Source organism: Vipera ursinii, assembly GCF_947247035.1.
Source record: "Vipera ursinii genome assembly, chromosome: 3".
Classification (NCBI taxonomy): Eukaryota; Metazoa; Chordata; class Lepidosauria; order Squamata; family Viperidae; genus Vipera; species Vipera ursinii.
The window spans coordinates 119390270-119410103 of NC_139516.1; the positions used below are offsets into that span (position 1 = coordinate 119390270).

Sequence of the window (19834 nt, forward strand, 5' to 3'; positions counted from 1 at the left end):
CAATAAGTCTGGTTTATGTATTGTATCATTTAAAGCAGCTTCCAACTGGCTTTCAGTTTCTGTGATACAGTCATGAGTAGTAATTTTTAGATTTAGCTTGTTAGGGGACAAAACTATAGACATTGGTTCAGCTGAAATGGTAAACTAACCACATTATGAATTTCCACAGCTCTAAAATAAAAAAAACCCAAACAAACTTAGTAACACTTTGATTTACTTTTCTTCTTGATATTATCCCAATGGTTCAAAATTAAACTTCCATTTTTACCATCAGCTTATCTTTTCTTTTTAGATAACCTGTGGAATGACCAAAATATAGAAGGAGAGCTCGATCTTCCTTCAGGATGGAGAAAAATCCATGACTCTTCTGGTTCTTACTACTGGCATGTGCCCACAGGAACCACTCAGTGGCAACACCCTTCTTGCACTTCTAGTCTGGGTCATGCTGGGGAAGCTGCATTTCCAGAAACGGTACTCTTTGACATACTATCAGTCCTATTACTATTTACTAGTCCGATTACTAGTCCTATTTCTATCAGTCCTATTACTATAAACTGGTTTTGGCATATGTCAGACATGTCACAAATGGCATGTCCTGTCATTTTTGGTGACATGCCTGGGGCTGCATAAGAAGGTGGTGTCCTGTTCTGCAGCCTCTGGAACCTCCAAAAGGTGTGTGTGTAAGGACCTGCCTCAACTAGGTCTCCCAAAAAAACAGAAGTCTTGAAACAGGCATTGTCTCAAAAGTAACCTTTATTAGGGTCTAGTGATAGCAAGCAAAACAAGGCGAGATCTGAGAAAAACCCGTGCAAGCAGTATAGCGAAAGCAGTATTCATAACTCCTCCCCCCAGGGACCCAGGATCCATTTCAATCCCAGCCAATCCACAGGTGGCATATTGTTTTAGTAAGTGGCTCCTTTGGTGCGCTCTTCAAGGTCTCCTTTCATTTCCCTCTGGCTCCAAGCACAAGTCTCTTAGATAAGGGTGATGTTATTCAGCTGCATTCCTTCTCTTGGGGGAAGGGCAAAGTGGCAAGAGTGCAAAGCATCCCAAAAGCATCTCCCCTCCCAACAGAATGGCAAGTCATCAAGAAATGGTTACAAAAGCAGGTTATACTATAGGAAAAGAAGCAATACATTACTTTGGGGATCTGACAGTGTGAGAATGGGGAATGTTTTCCCACTCCTTTTGGAGGCTACAGGGCAATCACCATCACTGTTATAAACTATATCATCATTTACACTCTGATTGTGTTTGCAGCAGCATGTGAGGTACTTGAATTGGGACTAGTTGTATTGGATAATCTCACGTATTGTGGTTTGTAAATTACGAGTTATTACTTAATGTTATGTGTAAACCCAACCATTTTGACTTATTCAATAAACTGTTAAAACAAACCATAGCTTAGGGGTGCTTGTATATCAGCCCTAAGCTATGGTTTGTTGTTCACCAGCTGGGGACTGTTTCCACCCTAGCTTTGACCTTTTGTATATGTGCATCAATAAATACAAACAGAAATCTTTTACAGTGAATAGAAATTTGAAATATTATGGAAAATAGGACATTAATTCAGCTCTCCCAATGGTTCTGCATGATCTCCTTTTTTCCCCAATGAGAAACAAAGAGATTTCTGGTTTTCAAAGACAAAATCATCTATCATCTGGAGGGCATAACCTGAGTACAGCAATTCAATCACAGTTCCAAACTATGTTCAAAACAAATTTCATTTGATTATATTTGTTTGACCCATTACATTTTCTGTTATGGAAAGGAGTGGGATGGGATGGGATGGGATGGGATGGGATGCAACAGATTAGAGCAGAATAGAATTCTTTATTGGCCAAGTATGATTAAATACACAAGGAATTTGTCTCTGATGCAGAAGTTCCCAGTGTACATGCAAAGCAACAGAATAATAATCACAATCATCATAATAATACCAATAAGAGGGGTAATGCAGTTCCCATTACAGGTAGTCCTTGACTTAATGAAGGGTTGCTTTGTGACTGTTCAAAATGGTGAGAAAAGTAAGGTCCTGCATTTAGACAGGAAAAATCAAATGCACAGGTATGGAATAGTCGGATCTTGCTTAACAGAAGTAACTGTGAGAGGGATATGGGTATCCTAGTGGACCACTGCTTAAGTATCAGCCAGCAGTGTGCTGCAACTGCCAAAACAGCCAAAGCAGTCCTAGGCTGCATTAATCAACAGACAGCATCAAGATTACAGGAAGTGATAGTACCACTTTATACCGTACTTGTGAGGCGACTCTTGGAATACTGCATCCAGTTCTGGTCACCACAATACTGTACCAAAAAGACGCTGAAGCTTTAGAAAGAGTGCAGAGAAGAGCAACAAAGATGATAAGGGGTATGGAGGATAAATTGTTTGATGAAGGACTAAGGGAACTGCCTTAAATGAAGAGAAGTCTTAGGGGTGACATGATAACTGTCTTCCAGTACTTGAAGGGCTATCAAAAGAAGAGGCCATTGATTTGTTCTTATAGCACCTGAGAGCAGGAGAAGAAGCAACGGGTGGAAGCTGATCAGAGAGAGATCCATCCTAGAAATAAGGAGGAATTTTCTGACAGAACGATTAATCAGTATAACATTATGGATTTCCCTTAATGACTATGGTGGTTCCCTTAACAACCGCCACAAATAAAGGTCTTAAAATCGGGATAGTTATATGACCTATTTGGGGTAAAATATAATTATTTTACAACTGTAACTACTTATGATCGTAATGGTCCAGCTCCATTACAGCTAAAACTCTATGGATATTCTTCTCTTTGTAAGTCAAACACTTCCAGGTAATCTTTGGTACAAATGACCAGAATGAAACTGTAATCTTATGCACAATTGCATGGAAGAAGGTTTTATTGAATTCAGTTAGGGTATACTGTAAGCCCTTGCAGTTTTCTTGGCAATGTTTTTCAGAGTTGGTTTGCCATTGCCTGCTGTCTAGGACTGAGAGAAAGTGACTAGACCAAGAGGACCCAGCTGAGGTGCTAAGGTGGGACTAGCACTCATGGACTCTCAGTTTCTAGCCTGGAGCCTTAACCATTATACCAAACTGGCTCTCTCCTTTACCTTATTTATAGGGTAAAGGTAAGAACAACCCATAGAAAATAATGGACATATCCTGGATGTTAGCCTCCCTGTAATAGACAAAGAAAGGGACATGGTGGCTCAGTGGGTTAGGACGCTGAGCTTGTCAATCAGAAGGTCGGCAGTTTGGCGGGTCGAATCCTGAGTGCCCCATAACAAAGTGAGCGCCTGTTACTCGTCCCAGCTTCTGCCAACCTAGCAGTTCGAAAGCACGTAAAAAATGCAAGTAGAAAAATAGGGACCACTACGGTGGGAAGGTAACAGTGTTCCGTGCACCTTTGGCGTTTAGTCATGCCAGCCACATGACCACGGAGACGTCCTCGGACAAGCGCTGGCTCTTCAGCTTTGAAATGGAGATGAGCACCGGCCCCTAGAGTCGGAAACGACTAGCACGCATGTGCAGGGGAACCTTTGCCTTTTAATAGACAAAGAACTTAGAAAAAAAGGAACTTTATTGTTATACAAGTTGATAGTAGTGCTAATGCTTTATGTGCAAAAATGGAAAGATATGTTAATTCCCACAATGGAAGGCTGGTTGGAGAAACTGGTGGAACAAGTGGAGATGGCCAAATTAATTGTTTTGATCAAAGACAAGAATACATCTAACTTTGTTTCTACCTGGAAACTACTTCTGGATTTTGTGCTTGAAATAGAAAAAAAATTGAAACATTGACTTACTGATTACATGGGGGGTTTTTGCTATAGAAATGGCTGGTATATACTGAGTATGCAAAGTAAAAGTTGAGGCTGTAATGTTATTATGTTCATTCTACTCCACTAAAAAGAGTTGGAAGTTAATGCTTTTTTTTTTCTTTCCCCCCCTTCACCCTACACTTCTGTCTCTCCCTTTTTCCTCTTATCCCACTATTTTCATTTTCATTTGTACTTTACACCGATAAGTTTAATAAAATTATATATAAATTATATTTAAAGATTATGTATACAATACACCTGAAACGGTAAAAGAGGAAGTAAAGAAGGAGAATATATAAAATAGGAAGGAAAGACATTTATCACCTGTTGCTTCCTTTGGTCTTTGATATTTCTGGAGAGGATAGACAAAGTCATGACTTAGAGAGAATAATTCCCACATAACATTCTGCTCAGATGATCCCTATAATAGTATCCTAATATTTTCCTGGTAAAAGAATTATCAGGAGAATTAGTGTAATATAGTAATCCCGTTGTTGGACTGGGCAACTGTAGGGCAGTCGTTGCCTCTCAGTCCAGCCTACTTCACAGGATAATTGAAGGGAAAATTGGAGCAGAACTGTCTTGAGTTGTGAATAAAAAGCGGGAAATTTACCTCACAAATAAACAAGCTTGAGTTTATTTTCTGTTCTTATGCAGGGCCTTCAATCTGCTGGGGTTAGATGTGTGGCAACAGAGAGACTGATCCCAAGTCCAGTGACTTCATTCTCCAAGAGGTAGGCTTGTTAATGCAAGCCCCTTAATGTGAGCTGCACGGTGTAGGCAGTCCTTGACTTACAATCACAAATGAGCCCCAGATTTCCATTGCTAAGCAAGACAGTCATTAAGTGAGTTTTGCCTTATTCTACAATCTTTCTTACCACAGTTGTTAGGTGAATCACTGCAGTTGTTACATTAGTAATGTGGTTATTCAGTGAATCTGGCTTCCCCACTGACTTCGCTTGTCAGAGGGTTGCAAGAAGTGATGACGTGACCCCAGGACATTACAACTGTCATAAATACATTCAGCAGCCGAAGCAATCGAATTTCGATCACGTGACTGTGGGGAATTCTGCAACGGTCATAAATGTGAAAAACAGTCATAAGTCACTTTTTCCGGTTCCATTGTAACTTCAAACAGCTCAAACCAAAAGAATGGTTGTAAATCTAGAACTACATCTCAGGGAAAGAGATGGACAGCCGATACATAATCACTTTCTTCTATGATGATCTCACAAGTAACACGGATCATTTGCCCAGATGCCCAAGTGGGTAGCTAATAGTTCCTTTTCTTTGTTCAGTCTTTTTCCTGATTAAAAATGATGTCCATCTGCTCCTACAGGTAGTCCTTGACTCACCAACAGTTGCTTAGCAGCTCTTCAAAGTTACGCGGGATCACCCCAAACCTGATTTTAAAGTTACAGCTGTTGCTTGGCAATCCACCCACCCTTATGACCAACTTCAGGAATGCTGCAGAAATCCACCCACCTCATTCCCCTCATTCCCCCCCACTGGGTCCCCACAGCCCTTGGGCCTGCTTCCCACCTCGCTGTGTCCCACACCTGCTTCCCCCCCACCCCCCACCCCCGGTAACCAATCAGTCACAGTCACTTACCTTTTACTGTAGATCTGCTTCTGGAAGCTGCTGCTGCACTGCATGGCTTTCCTAGACAATGGAAGCCACGTGGCTCCATCCTAGAAGTGGTGCCAATTTGGGACGGGCCGCAATGAATTGTGGCCACTCCAAAATGGCATCCACTTCTGGGAGGGTGCCATGTAGCCTAGGGAGGCTGAGGGGCAGGGCAATCCCACCATGTAGGAAAGCCACATGGTGCGGCGGCTGCTTCCAGAAGGAATTATATAGTAAAAAATAAGTGACCAATTGTGTCTGGGGGTGGGAAGGAGGATGTGGGACTCACTGGGATGGGAAAGCAGCTCCAATACCTATGGAGGTCCAGTAGGGTGGAAAAGCATGCCCAAGCTTATGGGGACCTTGAGGAGTGGGAAGCGGTGTAGAGAGAGGGGGAGGCCTTGTGAGGACCAGGGCAGACCATGTGTGAGCTGGGGAGGTGCTGTAGTGAGGGCTTGAGTTTGTCCTAGGCCTCCCCCACCTCTGAGGCACCACATGCTCTGCTTAACGACCCACATAGTCACTTAACAGGGAGTAAGGATAAGGGTCATTAACTGAAGCAATTACATGGGTGCCTCACTTAATGACCATCACAATTTGTGACTGTAATGGGCAGGCTCCATTTTGATGACTACCCGTATTCATATAGAAGTTTGTTGCTGTTCTAGATGAATGAGAAAACATTTCACTTACAAGATCTGTTTCTCTGTCCCCTGCAATAAATATTTGGCCACCTCCAGTAGAAGTGCTGGTTACCATTTTGAATCAAATAGAATGGCATGCTAAATACAGATAGTCCTTGACATACAATAGTTCATTTAGTGACCATTTTAAGTTACGACAGCACTGACATTTTTTCACACTTACGACTGTTGCAGCATCCCCATGGACATATGATCAAAATTCAGATGCTTGGCAACTGACCCATATTTGTGACGGTTGCAGTGTCCCGGGGTCATATGACAAGCAAAGTTAACAGTGATTTGCCTCTCATTTGTTCTGAGCCTGAACAGAAACTTGTCTCATTTACCTGAGAATTCCTGTATTGCCACTTTGCTTGTTTTCCCTGTTGCAGGACATCACTGGCCTGGCACGAGGAGGATCTTCATCAGGGCAACCCAGAACCTGTCTCCAAGGTACAGTCTGGGGTAGTGGGGGACACGGAGTCACTCAATTCAGCTTCTTGACTGAGGGAAAAACCTTTAGGATAAGTAGAACAAGTTTCTCCAAGGTACAGTCTGGGGTAGTGGGGGACACGGAGTCACTCAATTCAGCTTCTTGACTGAGGGAAAAACCTTTAGGATAAGTAGAACAGGTTTCTCCAAGGTACAGTCTGGGGTAGTGGGGGACACGGAGTCACTCAATTCAGCTTCTTGACTGAGGGAAAAACCTTTAGGATAAGTAGAACAAGTTTCTCCAAGGTACAGTCTGGGGTAGTGGGGGACACGGAGTCACTCAATTCAGCTTCTTGACTGAGGGAAAAACCTTTAGGATAAGTAGAACAAGTTTAGTATTGTTCTTTTAAAATGTCATGGACTTGCCCTTCTTTGAACTTGCCATAAAATGCCAGGGACAACCCAATCTCTACGAACACAAAAGGACTCTCATTTTAGCGGAGCAAGATTATATCACCCTTTAGTATCACTCTGCTAATGGAATCTCACGTCTACATTTCATAAATGTATCCTTAATATCCCTGACAACACACTCGGGTTGGTACTGTGCATGACCAATCAAAAGTATGTATAGCTCGGGTCCATAACACATAAGATTTGTTAAATAGCTGAAAGAGGGTTGGAGAATCCTAAGCTATGTTTGATGCCTATTGATGTTCGTTCTTTCCCTCTCCCTCCCTCCCTCCCTCCCTCTCTCTCTCCCTCCGTCTGTCTTTCTGTCTGTCTCTCTCTCTCTCTTGCCAGTGTTTTGTTGTGCGCTCCTTAGGATGGGTTGAGATTCCTGAGGACGACTTGGCACCAGGCAAAAGCAGTATCGCAGTAAATAATTGCATCCAACAACTTTCCCAAAGCAATGGTGACAGTTTTGGCCCCGCTGATAGATGGGGTGAGGTGAGTGCCCAATATATACAACCCAAGGGAAAAAGATCTGCTCCTAAGATCTGTTTTCTCTTGCCATATTCCACTGTCCCCCTTTTGGAATGTAGCCATTAATTTCTTGGACCCAGCTATTCTGGGGTTTTCTTTTGTCCCTTGGCCTGGATGAAGGTTGGCACCAGAGGGTGTTTTCGTTCCTGTTTTCAAATGTGTTTCTTCTCTTCTACTGTAGGCTGATATCATTACATTTGACTAATTGGCTGATTTGCCACATTGGGCTTTATTTTCAGTTTCTATCAATACAAAAAGCACAGCCTTGAGAACAGAAAGTCAAACTAATAAGTTAAACCAAATGGCTCATACCAAGAAGTATCGCAGTGGGGTATAGCCAGGAAATAAAAACCTGTTTGACGTTTTACTATTTAATCAGCTGAGCAATAAAGTTTGGGCTGGCACAGCCCCCTTTTCAAAAGCATATATGGCAGCAGAGGAAAAATTTATGAACTGCTGGGCATTGGGAGAATTTGACATGGCCAAGCCCACCTTCCTAAGACATTAACTGAGGCTGTCAATGCAGCCTGCTTTTTCCTTAACAGAAAATTCACCCCAGCGAAAAGCCTAGAGTGTTTGAGTATGGCAGTCAGAGAAACAGTTGCAACTTTGTAGAGTTGGAGATAGAGAAAGTTGGAGATGGAGAAAAGATTGGAAGCTAGTGGAGTGGCTGAATTGAAAGAAAAAGTAAGCAACACTTTCCTCCTGATCAAAGCCAATTAAAGTGTCTACAGCAGAAGCAAGCAACCACAACAATCTGAAGCAGACTTAGAAAGGACATCAAGGGATGAAAATAAAGCTCAGGTCCCAAATGAATCTCAAGGCAGGAGACAAGTAAACAAATGGGCAGGTCATGCATTGCTCCAAACTCTTGAAAATCCTGAACTAAACCCCGAAGGACTTCTGGTTTTGCATCGTAGTGAAGCGGCCGATGGATTGAGGGGCTCTGCACCTCATGGCTGGTTTTGCCCTGCCAGGGGACCCTAAATGGGTCTAAAGCAGGGGTGTCAAACTCAATTTCATTGAGGGCCGCATCAGCATTGCGGTCGCCCTCAGGGGGCCAGGGTGGGTGTGGCCTACTGGGTGGGCGTGGCTAGAGTGCGTATGGCCTACTGGGTGGGCGTGGCCAGCTCTACATCGTTCGCATCAAGGGTGCCTATGGGGGCCTGGGCAGGAGTGGGACAGATCTGAGGGTCTCTGGCAGAAGGAGGGTCTCTGGGCCAGGGCCAAGGCAGTGGTGGCCGTTCCCTTACTGTTTCCAGGATGGCTTCGTGGGCCACATGAAACCACTTTGCGGGCCGGATCCGGCCCCCGGGCCTTGTGTTTGACATGTCTGGTCTAAAGTCACCCTGGAGAGGCAACAAAAGACTGTTCATAACGATAAGAATTATATGAGACTATGGTGTTTGGATTAAGACTGGTTGGTTTGATGAAAATGGAGGTTGCATACACAACTAAAAATGGTAGGAAACCACACTCAATATTCTTTTTTAAAAACCCCAGTCTGGAATATCAGAGATCTGCAGGAGTAATACTTCAAGATAAGACAAATATCTTCCAGGAGGAAATTCATGCTATGTTGCAGTTAATTCAAATGACAATTGTTTCAAGTTATGATGAGATTAAAAATAATTGTGATGATATAAATGAACATATCCTTGATCTAAGCTCACAACTAAAAAACTCTCAGAAAATGATGACAAAGAATGAACAAATAAATCAGACAATAGAACAAAAACCAGAGGAAAGTGACCCAAAGATGGAGGCTACAAATGAAGAAAATCATAGTGTAATACAGACAAAGAAAAATCTGCAAGATTCTGCTATAATATTGGAAATGGAAAAGACATTGTATTTTTCAGAACTTCAAAACAAAACTGAAGATAAGAAAAAAGATTTGATAAAATAGACTATAGAGCTATCAGGAGAACCACTAGAGTTTGGGAGACAAAAGATGAAAAACAGAAATTGAGGGAGAAGGAAAGTGGAAGCTTCTTAATGAATATAAATGGGCGAAACTCTGCCTCAAAAGCGCCTCACTTAATTTGTCTTTCCCATTTTTAACAACACTTATAAAAATATAGGAAGAATCCCCTGGCAAGTTGAACACACTGACTCGGAAAGCTGCTTGGCAAAAGAAGAAGGCGAGAGCTAGACTCGAGAGATGATTTGACCTACCAGATGGAGTACTACATGACTAAACACTTGTTTGAATATGGTTAAAGTTAAATTTTGGATATGAATGGATTCTATAGTAAGAGGGATGTGATTTATAAGTAGTATAGTATTTTTTTATGATATAGCAAACCTAAAATACTGGGATAATTTAATTGTACGAAATGTTTTGGATATTTAAATGTAATTAATCTTGAGAAAATCATAATTGACAAGAAATGTTTTGAAACTAAAGGGAAATTAAGCTTAAATAAGAATTCTGAAAATAAGACCTATAGTGATTTACATAAGATGATTTTTTGCAAAAGCAATTCTAAAATAAGCTGATTAGAAAAAATGCCACATATTATGTTATCGTTATTCGTATAAATACTAGAAAAATGTTTATATTCAACTTTATATGTATTGAAAGTACTAAGAACTATATTTGCTTAATGTTGGTAAAAGAATATTATTGGAAGAAGAGAGGATCAAGGAAAGGTATTCCTAGTTAGTCTGTTGATTATGAAATTATAGAAATTAACTTTTATTGATTGTTGTTAAATATATGAATCCAGACAATATGTTGTTTACCGAGTACTAAAGATTGTTATTGCAAAAAATCAATAAAATATATTTTTAAAAAAGAAAAGAAAATTCTGAACTAAACCCTGGTAAACAGGCTACTTGCAGGGAAATGTGGAAGAACAGAAAAAGGGCCAAACTCAGCAGACCACTAGTCTCAAGATACCCTGACCCAACTTTCCATAGAGTGAACTTAAAACAGACTGGGAAAGAACAGGAATATAGGAGAAAAAAGCACCATAATAAAAGTCCCTGCCCAGAGATTAGCTCCTTCTGCTTTTGTGTGTCTATCTTAAAAACCTTTGCAAAAAGGAATTTGAAGCACAGGTATAGGGTTACAATGAGATCCAGTTCCATCTATGTGCTATTAAATCTTTCTATTTCGTTCCAAACTCCCCCCCCCAACCAGTCTAAGCCAATACCAACAGGGAAGTGACTAGTCCCACCTTCTGTATTGACCTGAGTAGGAAAATTCAAAAGATTTTGAAGGTAAAGCAACACTCCGATAACAACTGCTAGAACAGGACAAAACACTTGAAACAGCTTGGGTCAAAAATGGATTCATTTGTTCCCCCCCCTTTGTTCCCCTTCTTTTTTTAATGAATATTTTATTAATTTTCTAATTTTACAATCATAAGTACTTAATAAGGTACATGTTGTCTGGGTCTATTAGTAATTCAGTGGTACATATTAACTTTCTCACTCTAGTCAAACACTACACCATCCAGTGCTTCCTTGGTCCTCTCTTCTTCCAGTGGGTATGCATTTTTCCATACTGGGCAAATACAATTCTTGTTATTGTTAATACATATACAATTAAATGTAGACATCTTCATTACATTTTTCTGGTATTATACATAATATCTATAGTATCAATTTATAACATCTTTTCTAGCCAAAATATATCTCAATTGCATTTGCACTTAAAATCCATTTATTCAATCAATATCCTGTTTTTCCCGCTTTTAAAAATTTTTAATTTCCCATCAATGTTCAAAATATCTCTATTGCTTATAATTTTCTCATAATAAATTATATTTGGGTAACCAAAAGCTTCCCTTATTCAAACCCTTTTAGAATTTTCACATTTCCCATCTCATAACAAAGTATAATATTCTAGTTACAAATCCTATCCTTCTAGTTATAATACTTTCATTTCTAACAGATCTATTTTCTTAGTCATATTCAAACATCTGTTTAATAGTATAACATCCCATCTAATAGATCAGAACCTCAATTTTTTTCAGTCTTACTCTCGCTTTCTTCTTTTGCCAAATAACTTTCCAAGTCAGTACATTTAAATCATCAAGTAGTTCTTCCTCTATTTTTGTATATATTATTTGGAATTTGGAAAAGAATTTGGTTGAAATGTTTTTGGAAGAACACTCAACCCATTTATATTCATTAAACAGCCTCCATCTTTCTCCTTCAGTTTTTCTTTTCATTTCTTGTTTGTCAATATTCAGCATTTTTCCCAACAGCTTTATCATCCATTTGATCAGCTCTTCTTCTTATCCTCAAATGTGTTCTGAGATCCCATGGCTTTTCCATTTCCGGTGCTATCACTGCATCTTCTAATTTTTCATTTGTCTGTATGTGTCTGTTAATTCCTTGCTTTAGGTCCTCCATCTTTGGATCCATTTCTTCTAATTTTCCTTCTGTTTTCTGAGTTATTAGTTCCTTCTTTGTAGTCATTGTCTGGATTTGTAAGTTTAGGTTAGAAAATTGTTCTTTTATCTCATTTGCCTTATTTTTAGTCTCATCCTGAAATAAAACAATTGTCTCTTGGGTTGATTTAAACATGGAAAGAATTTCTTTCTGAGATTCATTAAAATTTTCTTGTTGATATGTCAAGCTGGGAGCTTTAGAGACAGGTGTTGAAGATGATTTTTTATCATTTAAGGCTGAGTATGGAACACTCATTTTGTTTTGGTATGTAGTTTTTATAGTCCAATAAGGTCCCGAACCCAGATGAGCAGCCCAAGAGTTTTTGTTTTTCCCTTTTCCCAGCTGCAGTCTACAAAAGTGAAAGTGTCCAGGAACAACAAAGAGTCCGTGTATCCAATTTTCAGAAATTGACTGGACAAGTCCCTGCAGTTTTGCCGACAAGCCTTTTAGAAGTGGTTTGCCATTGCCTGTTTCCTAAGGCTGGCCCAAATGACTAACTCAAGATGACTCAGCCCACTTTGTGCCCAAGGCAGGACTTGCAATCTCCCTGTTTCTAGCTTGGTTACCTTAACCACTACACCAAACTAGCTATCATTTGTGCTTTCTTCAAACAAAACAAAAACAAAATAGTGAAAACACAGATACTCTATTTTGTTCAAGAGTAGATTTTAGTATTAGGTTTATATTAGAACTGTTTCATGATATAATTCTTAAGACTCTGTGAATTAATTTAGTTAAATTTATGCTGAGAGCTCAGGTGTTTCATATAAGGACCTATTCAATCACTGCTGTTCGACTTCTTTCCTAATTATATTGAGAGGGATATTAAGTTGCCTTCATCCAGAAATGAGAGCCAAAATGTTATGTTAAGGAACTTTCCCTTTTATATCTATCATAGGATAGTCTTCCCAGTCACAGTCCTTCCCCATCATTACAGCTTTTGCTAAACATGCCTTAGGCAGAGGGATTTTCATTCCTGCACCATTCACATTTCTCTGGCTTCCCTCAACAGGGTCAAAACATGATGATGATTCTCAAGGAGGACACAATGAACTTGGTGGATCCTTTGGATCACAGCCTCATCCACTGCCAGCCCATCATCAATATTCGTGTTTGGGGTGTGGGCTGCAACAAAGGCAGGTGAGGAATAATGGTTAGGTCAGAGAAAGGAGACCTTCTTATTGAAACCAAACTCCAAGGGCACGTCTACATGTTGTATTAGTGAGTTATTAAGCTATAGATGCTGTTGAATTTAATATTTAGTATTTAAGATTATCCACCACCATCACCCTGACTTTCCCATGGGATCTTCTGCTACTTCTTTATGCCCTTTCCACATGCGACCACCATTTACTCCCGGGCTATTAACGGGGTAGCTGCTTCAGATACTCTTCATTAACCATTCTTTTTCCCCCCTACATGCTATTCTTGATCAAGGGACAGGTAAGTTCTCCTCTTCCTCCTGAAGCAAAGCTAATGCTTGGAGCCCGGCTCTTGCTCATTGGGCTCTCCTCTCCTTGCAGGGATTTTGCTTTCGTGGCGAGTGACAAGGACACGTGTGTGCTGAAGTGCCATGTCTTCCATTGCAATGTGCCTGGCAAGGCTATTGCCAAAGCTCTGCATGAAATGTGCTCCAAGGTATCCCTCCTGACTTGTAGCACAGTTCTTTACATTTATACATAAACACACACCACACACAAACACATCACGTATATGTGCATCCAGACACACATACGTATTGCTACATATGGAAAGGTTGTGGTTCCGAGGTGTACTTTTAGTGCAGCAGCAAGAGTTTTCAGTACTTTAAGTAAGTAACAGACGTCACTGATGTTTCGTTCTGCGGGAGTGGGAGACAAAATGAATATTAAAATAATCTTAGTCTCTTTATATACTTTCCAAATCAATGAAAAATTATTTAAAGGGAGTAAAGACTTTGCCAGTCTATCTCCACATGATATTTCTCTGAAAATTGAAAGATAAAGTTAGGAGGGCAGAAACAAAAAATCCTGAAACTTTTTCCCCCTCCTCAGATTATACGACTCAGATTATAGCATATACGGTCCACTCATGCTTCCTAGTGCACACACATAGAAACAATGGGGAGTGGGGGCAAGCAGAAACACACATATGCCAGTATATGACATATTACTTAATTACACAGAAGAAGCCAGAGACACACACCTCCTGGAAAAGGGGCCAGAAACAATTCCAGAATCCTTGCTTGGCATCTTTTCTCTTCCTTTCTACTTTCCCCCGATCTTAATCTGCTACTGTACCTCTTGCAAACTTTCTGTTACTATACCTAGCAGCAGTTGTACAAATGTTTACAGCCTGCATCATTTGATTGTAATTCTGAATGGTTGTAAACTGTTTGCATTGTGGCCTCCTTGGTGCCTTTTGAGCTTAGTTGTTTGCTGCAAACTTTCCATTACCCAACTATGTAATATCATTCACACTCTTAATGTTACTTTGTCGGGTAATGAAACATCTGCCAGCTAATAACCAAGTTTAGAGAGCCCCAAGAATTCCACCCTCCAATTCCGAGCTGCAGATATTCTCTTCTACAATTTATATTTGCAGACTGGAAACTGGAGGAAGCAGAAATAGACATACTTCAAATCTCATGCAGGAAACTGCGTGACAGAGCTAATATTATTCTGAGAACATAATAGCAGAGGAGAAGGGCAAAAATACATGGGATATGCTTAGAGGTAGTGAAACTATATTGAAGGATTAGTGAAGAAAGAAAAAGCAACTTCTATAGCAGCTATATTTTTCCGGGGCTTACCTGAAATGTACAATTCCTTCATATGTGGATAACAGACAAAACTGAAGGCTTAGGTAGTACTTCATTTTTTAAAACGAATGTTTGGAGATTAATTTGCATAGAAGGAATTAGCATAATGATGTGTCCAATCCACCTTCCCTTAAACTCTTGCAGCAGAGAGATACAGCTATAATATTATGTCATGCCCCCATATACAGCAGGGTTTGGAAAATTGCTCTTTCTATTTAGGATGTATCCTGTGTGGTATTCTTACGTTGCATTGGCCGCTAGGATATACTGTGTGCTTGGACCTGGATAGCTTTAGCTGATATCTATAGTCATCTAAAATGTGACGATCCGGAGTGTACATTCCTGAGAGAGGTGTTGAACCCCATGGAATAACATCTGGTTATTCCTCTCTGTGGAGTTGCAATAAGGATAAAACCAGTTGCATGGGTGCTCTGGGTGGTCAGGATAGCATAGAAAAAGGCAATTATATCCAGAATAAAAAACACCACTGCAAATAGTAAAGCATGCAAGAAAGAAAAGAAAATTTGTTATAAGAACGAGTACCAAAAACAGCAACTTGGGAGAAATAAACAAAAAATCAAAACAAGTAAAAAGAAAAGGGGAAAGAGTGGAGTGGAATTTTTTGATCAGCACAGGAAAAGTTAATGAATTAGCTTTGAAACACTCAAGCAGTACCAGATGTAGACTTGGTGAGGGCCTAAGCCAACGTTTCTCAACCTTGGCAATTTTAAGCTGTGTGAACTTCAACTACCAGAATTCAGTGCTGAATGACAACATGTACTCTGAACATTGAACTCTGGTTCAATGCTGCCTGGGCATTTCTGGGAATTGAAGTCCATATAGTTTAAGTTGTCAAGTTTGAAAAATATTGCCCTGGCCTAAGCTATATAAAGTTTGGAGGCTCCTTGTTAAGAAGTTTCACCAGTGCTTATCAAAACAGGACGTGGGGTTGCTAGAAAAAACAATGGAAACGTATGTAGGAGGTATTTAAAACAAAAAAATACATTTTTTTCAAATGAATGCATGTACTGATTAAATGTTTATCATTTGGCTGGCTTGATTTCTCTCACAGATTATAATATAGTACTCATTATTCTGGAAATAATACTTAAATGAAATCTTAAAAATAATTTTAAGATACATTAATATATATAAAATAGTGACAAAATAAGTTATCAGGATCAGTTTTATTAATGTAAGTAATAATGAACTCATTTGCAAAATCAGAAAACACACACACACACACACATATATAGGTGTGTGTGTGTGTGTGTGTAAATTTTTTGGATTGCTAACAAAGAATTAAAGGGAGACTGATATGGCCATTTCAAACTCATTTGTTCTCATCAGTCAGCCATGCCCTTCTGAGATTCGAATCGGCCCAGGTTCGAATCTCAGAAGGGTATGGCTGACTGATGAGAACAAATGAGTTTGAAATGGCCATATCAGTCTCCCTTTAATTCTTTGTTAGCAATCCAAAAAATTTACACAAATAATGAGTTGTCACAGTTGCGACTACAGCTTGTGGATGGCCTTAGGTTAGGCTGATACAGGCAATAAGGTTTGGCCCGTAAGTTGCAACAAGTTCTAATGTTTCATCCTTTTTGAGCCTGCCTGTAAATAAATCATGGCAGTCCTGTTGATCCATTTTCCATTTTATGGGTGGCTACTCTATTGTGGCTACTCTATGTGTTTCTGTTGTACTGTATGTCTGTCTTCATAATCTGAACAGATGAGGTAATCATGTAGGTTTGCAAACAAGAAATTTTAATTATGGGATGAGTTGTTTTTTCCATTTCTTGTAAATTTTTCCCCACTAGGATTAAATCATGTTTTCTTGCTTTGTTAAGTTCCGTCTTTGAGTCTCTATTTTCAGTTTTATGTCTACTTATTTGTTTTGCCTGCTCCTTCTCTGTTGTTGTTTCCTGGAAGTTTTTTGTTATTGTAAAGTTAATTTAGAGATAGATTGATTTGTATTTTCAAAGTTATTTTGGATTTCTTTGTGATCTGAACTCAGTGTTATTTGAATTAATTGCAGTATACTATATATCTCCTCCTGAGAGGTATTTATGTTTTCTTGGTGAGTTCTGTTTACATGTCTCTGATCCATGATGGCCAAAAGTTGGAGTTTTCCTTCTTATCTGCAAATAGCTTTAGAGTCCCTGTTAAATAGTTATTTGTAATCCAAAGAGTTCAAAAATTTTTTTTTCTAAAGCTAATAATTCTCTCTTTGTCTGCAGCCCAGATTGTTGTCTGGTTGTCTATGGAAATCATAGCTATCATAATCTTCATCCATCACTAGGTGTCAGCATCTATTTAGTTTTCAATATGAACAATTGTCTTTAAAATGAGAATCTTAACCATTCAACAATGCAATGGAGTACAATGGAGGGAACAGGTTTGGGAAGGGATGAGGTGAATGAAGTATTGCCAGACATAATGATGGTGACATATATTGGTGCAGAGGATGTCATTTAAATAATACTGATTTTAGTCATTGCTCATGAAGACTAGGTTTTAATTATTTAAATTACCATCAGGAAGTCTATTTATTATTTGAATAAAGGAAAGACCACTCAGGTGGTCTACTGTAACCTTGACACAGATTCATCGGTTCTCAAAGAACCATTTTAGGAAGCAGGCATAAACATTACCAAATAGCAAACAGGAACAGGATCAAAAAAGAGCAGTGAAGTAACCAGGGATTGGGCAGTAAGACCTATGAAAAGCAGCTGCAGGAGACATATTCACAGAAAAGATTATTGAAAGACCTTCTTGATATGACTCTGAATACCTGAAAGGATGGTATGGAGAAGAAAGTCAAAAACTGTTCCTTATGGTTCCAGAGTACAGGACAATGGATAATGGATTTAAATAACAGGAAGGCAGATTCCAACTGAATGTCAAGAAGAAACTGTTCATTGTAAAAAGGGTTCTATAGCAGAACCAACAATCAAGAAAACTAGTAGAGTCCTCAACATTGGATTTGTCCAAGCAGAGTTGAAGATGCCTTAATTTGAAGATGCCTTAATATGGTACTTCCCCAACTTCTCCTATTCCTTCTTTCTGGTGTTGCTGTCACCTGGTACTGCTACATTTATCACCACTGCTATCTTCCAGTCTGTCTATTATTATGATGTCCGGTTGATTAGACAGTACTTGCTTGCCTGCCTGGATCTGGAAATCCCAAGGCTCTTAGCCCTTTTATTTTCCACAACCTTCTGTGGGATTGAATTAGAATCTAGAATTAGGAGAGTCTAGCCCAGTGATGGCGAACCATTTCCAGACCGAGTGCCCAAACTGCAACCCAAAACCCACTTATGTATCGTCAGGTGCCGGGTGAGCATGGCCCATTGGGTGGGTGTGGCCCATTGGGTGGGAGTGGCCCATTAGGTGGGTGTGGCTGCGGTGGTAATGGCAGACTGGGTGGGACCAAAAAGTTCAATCAATCAATTCCAACTTTGCGAGATCTATTTTTTTCCCGCGAGAAGTTGAAATTGATTGATTGATTGAACCTTTTTTTTTGCACACAGCGGTGGAAGTTTTATAAAACCCAGCTAAAGGCCTAGGACTGGGGCAACGGTGCACATGCCCACAGAGAGGGTTCTGTGTGCCACCTGTGGCACGTGTGGCATAGGTTCGCCACCACAAACCTTTATTCTGTACAATAAATAGCCTATATTCTGTACAATAAATTTTATATATATTGGGAGATGTATGTGATTGATTAAATATTTTTGATAGTTGAAAAAAAACTAACCTGTATGAAAAGTTTATTATTACAATCCAAAAGTCTATTTGACAATAGGAATAATGGTTCTTTTACAATAGGGGTAGGCACCTGTATCATTTACACATATTACAGAACTATTATTCCCAACAACTCCGGTCATTTTGACCAATAGTAAGAAATGCTACAAATTATACTACAGCAGATTTAGCATGCCACGTATCTCCATCTTGAGAGTTTATGTGTACATATAATACATACACAAATACATATATTTTTTAATTCTAATTGAACTAGAGCTGATTGAATTCTTATAGGTTTCACAATTATGTATCGGGTTTCTTGTGAAATAAAATGATCAAATCATTATCCAATTTTTAATGAAATTTCAGTCTGAAAAAAAAAAATCTGAATTATTGCTCACCAGCTCTTCATTCTAGAAGAGATTAAGAAAGAACCGGGTTGCACTGACAGCAGAGTCAGCTACAGTTTACCATTTGTTCCCTCAACATCTTGGAAGCTGTATTTCTAACTCTGCATTTGCCCTTTTTTGCAATCACATCACATTGCTAAACTGATGGTTTTAGGAATAAGCGAGGGGGGGAGGGTCAGGAGAGGCTGCTTGAAATCAATTGATAATGATTGTGGTTCAGTTAAAAACTATTAGGAAGGAGCGTTTTGGCCTTTGGCGAGTACAGGATTTATCGACTGTTCTTTAAACAACAGCTTCTTTTCTCTGTCTTGGTGACTGAAGTCACCTCTTTTTTTTTGCTGATGATTGTTATTACTAGTATTTTCTGTTCTCTGTATAAACTGTTCCATCTTGTTTTCCTTGAGCAGGAGATCCTGCCCACCATGCATCTATGACTGTCTGATTTCTTCATGTTTGTCGGAATCACTGTGTGATTTAACAGCAGTAAATGCCTTATTTCCTAAACTTGCAATTAGATGCCCGTGTTGAACTGAAAATTAACACTTGTATGTTTTCCTGTTTCTGGCTTTTTTAAATTATAGCTTTTGTGCTCGGCCACTTCTCCCAAATAAGGGAGGGGCTAGTAACATGTCAACCCTAGAGGACCAGCAGTTTTTGTTAGAGAGTTACTTTTCATTATTGTAATATTTTATTTTTTATTGGCAAGAAAGTGTTCAGGTTGTGAGATTCCTGCCTATTTCCTAAACTGATGTAAAAGGGAGGAATGTTTGATAGAGGCATCCCCCAAGAGAGGAGGTAGCAACAGCAGAAAATAAAGCAAGAAGGCACAGCAGGGCATGTCAGACTCAGAGGACTCCTGGGAAAAGCAGTTTGACTTCCCACTTTTCACCTTATAGTTTCGGCCCTAGGTTAGGTTATCATGGCATGACATG

The 19834-nt window shown here is 39.5% G+C and overlaps 1 protein-coding gene across 1 annotated transcript in view; it reads left to right on the forward strand.

Annotated features, from left to right (window-relative positions):
• Positions 1-19834, forward strand: part of APBB3 (amyloid beta precursor protein binding family B member 3) — a 40324-nt gene that overhangs the window by 11353 nt on the left and 9137 nt on the right. Inside the window, exons 2-7 of the mRNA XM_083357338.1 lie at positions 293-471; positions 4461-4537; positions 6506-6566; positions 7350-7496; positions 12952-13079; positions 13463-13577. Of these exons, the coding sequence (XP_083213464.1) occupies positions 293-471; positions 4461-4537; positions 6506-6566; positions 7350-7496; positions 12952-13079; positions 13463-13577 (707 nt within the window). The remainder of the gene's footprint in view (positions 1-292; positions 472-4460; positions 4538-6505; positions 6567-7349; positions 7497-12951; positions 13080-13462; positions 13578-19834) is intronic.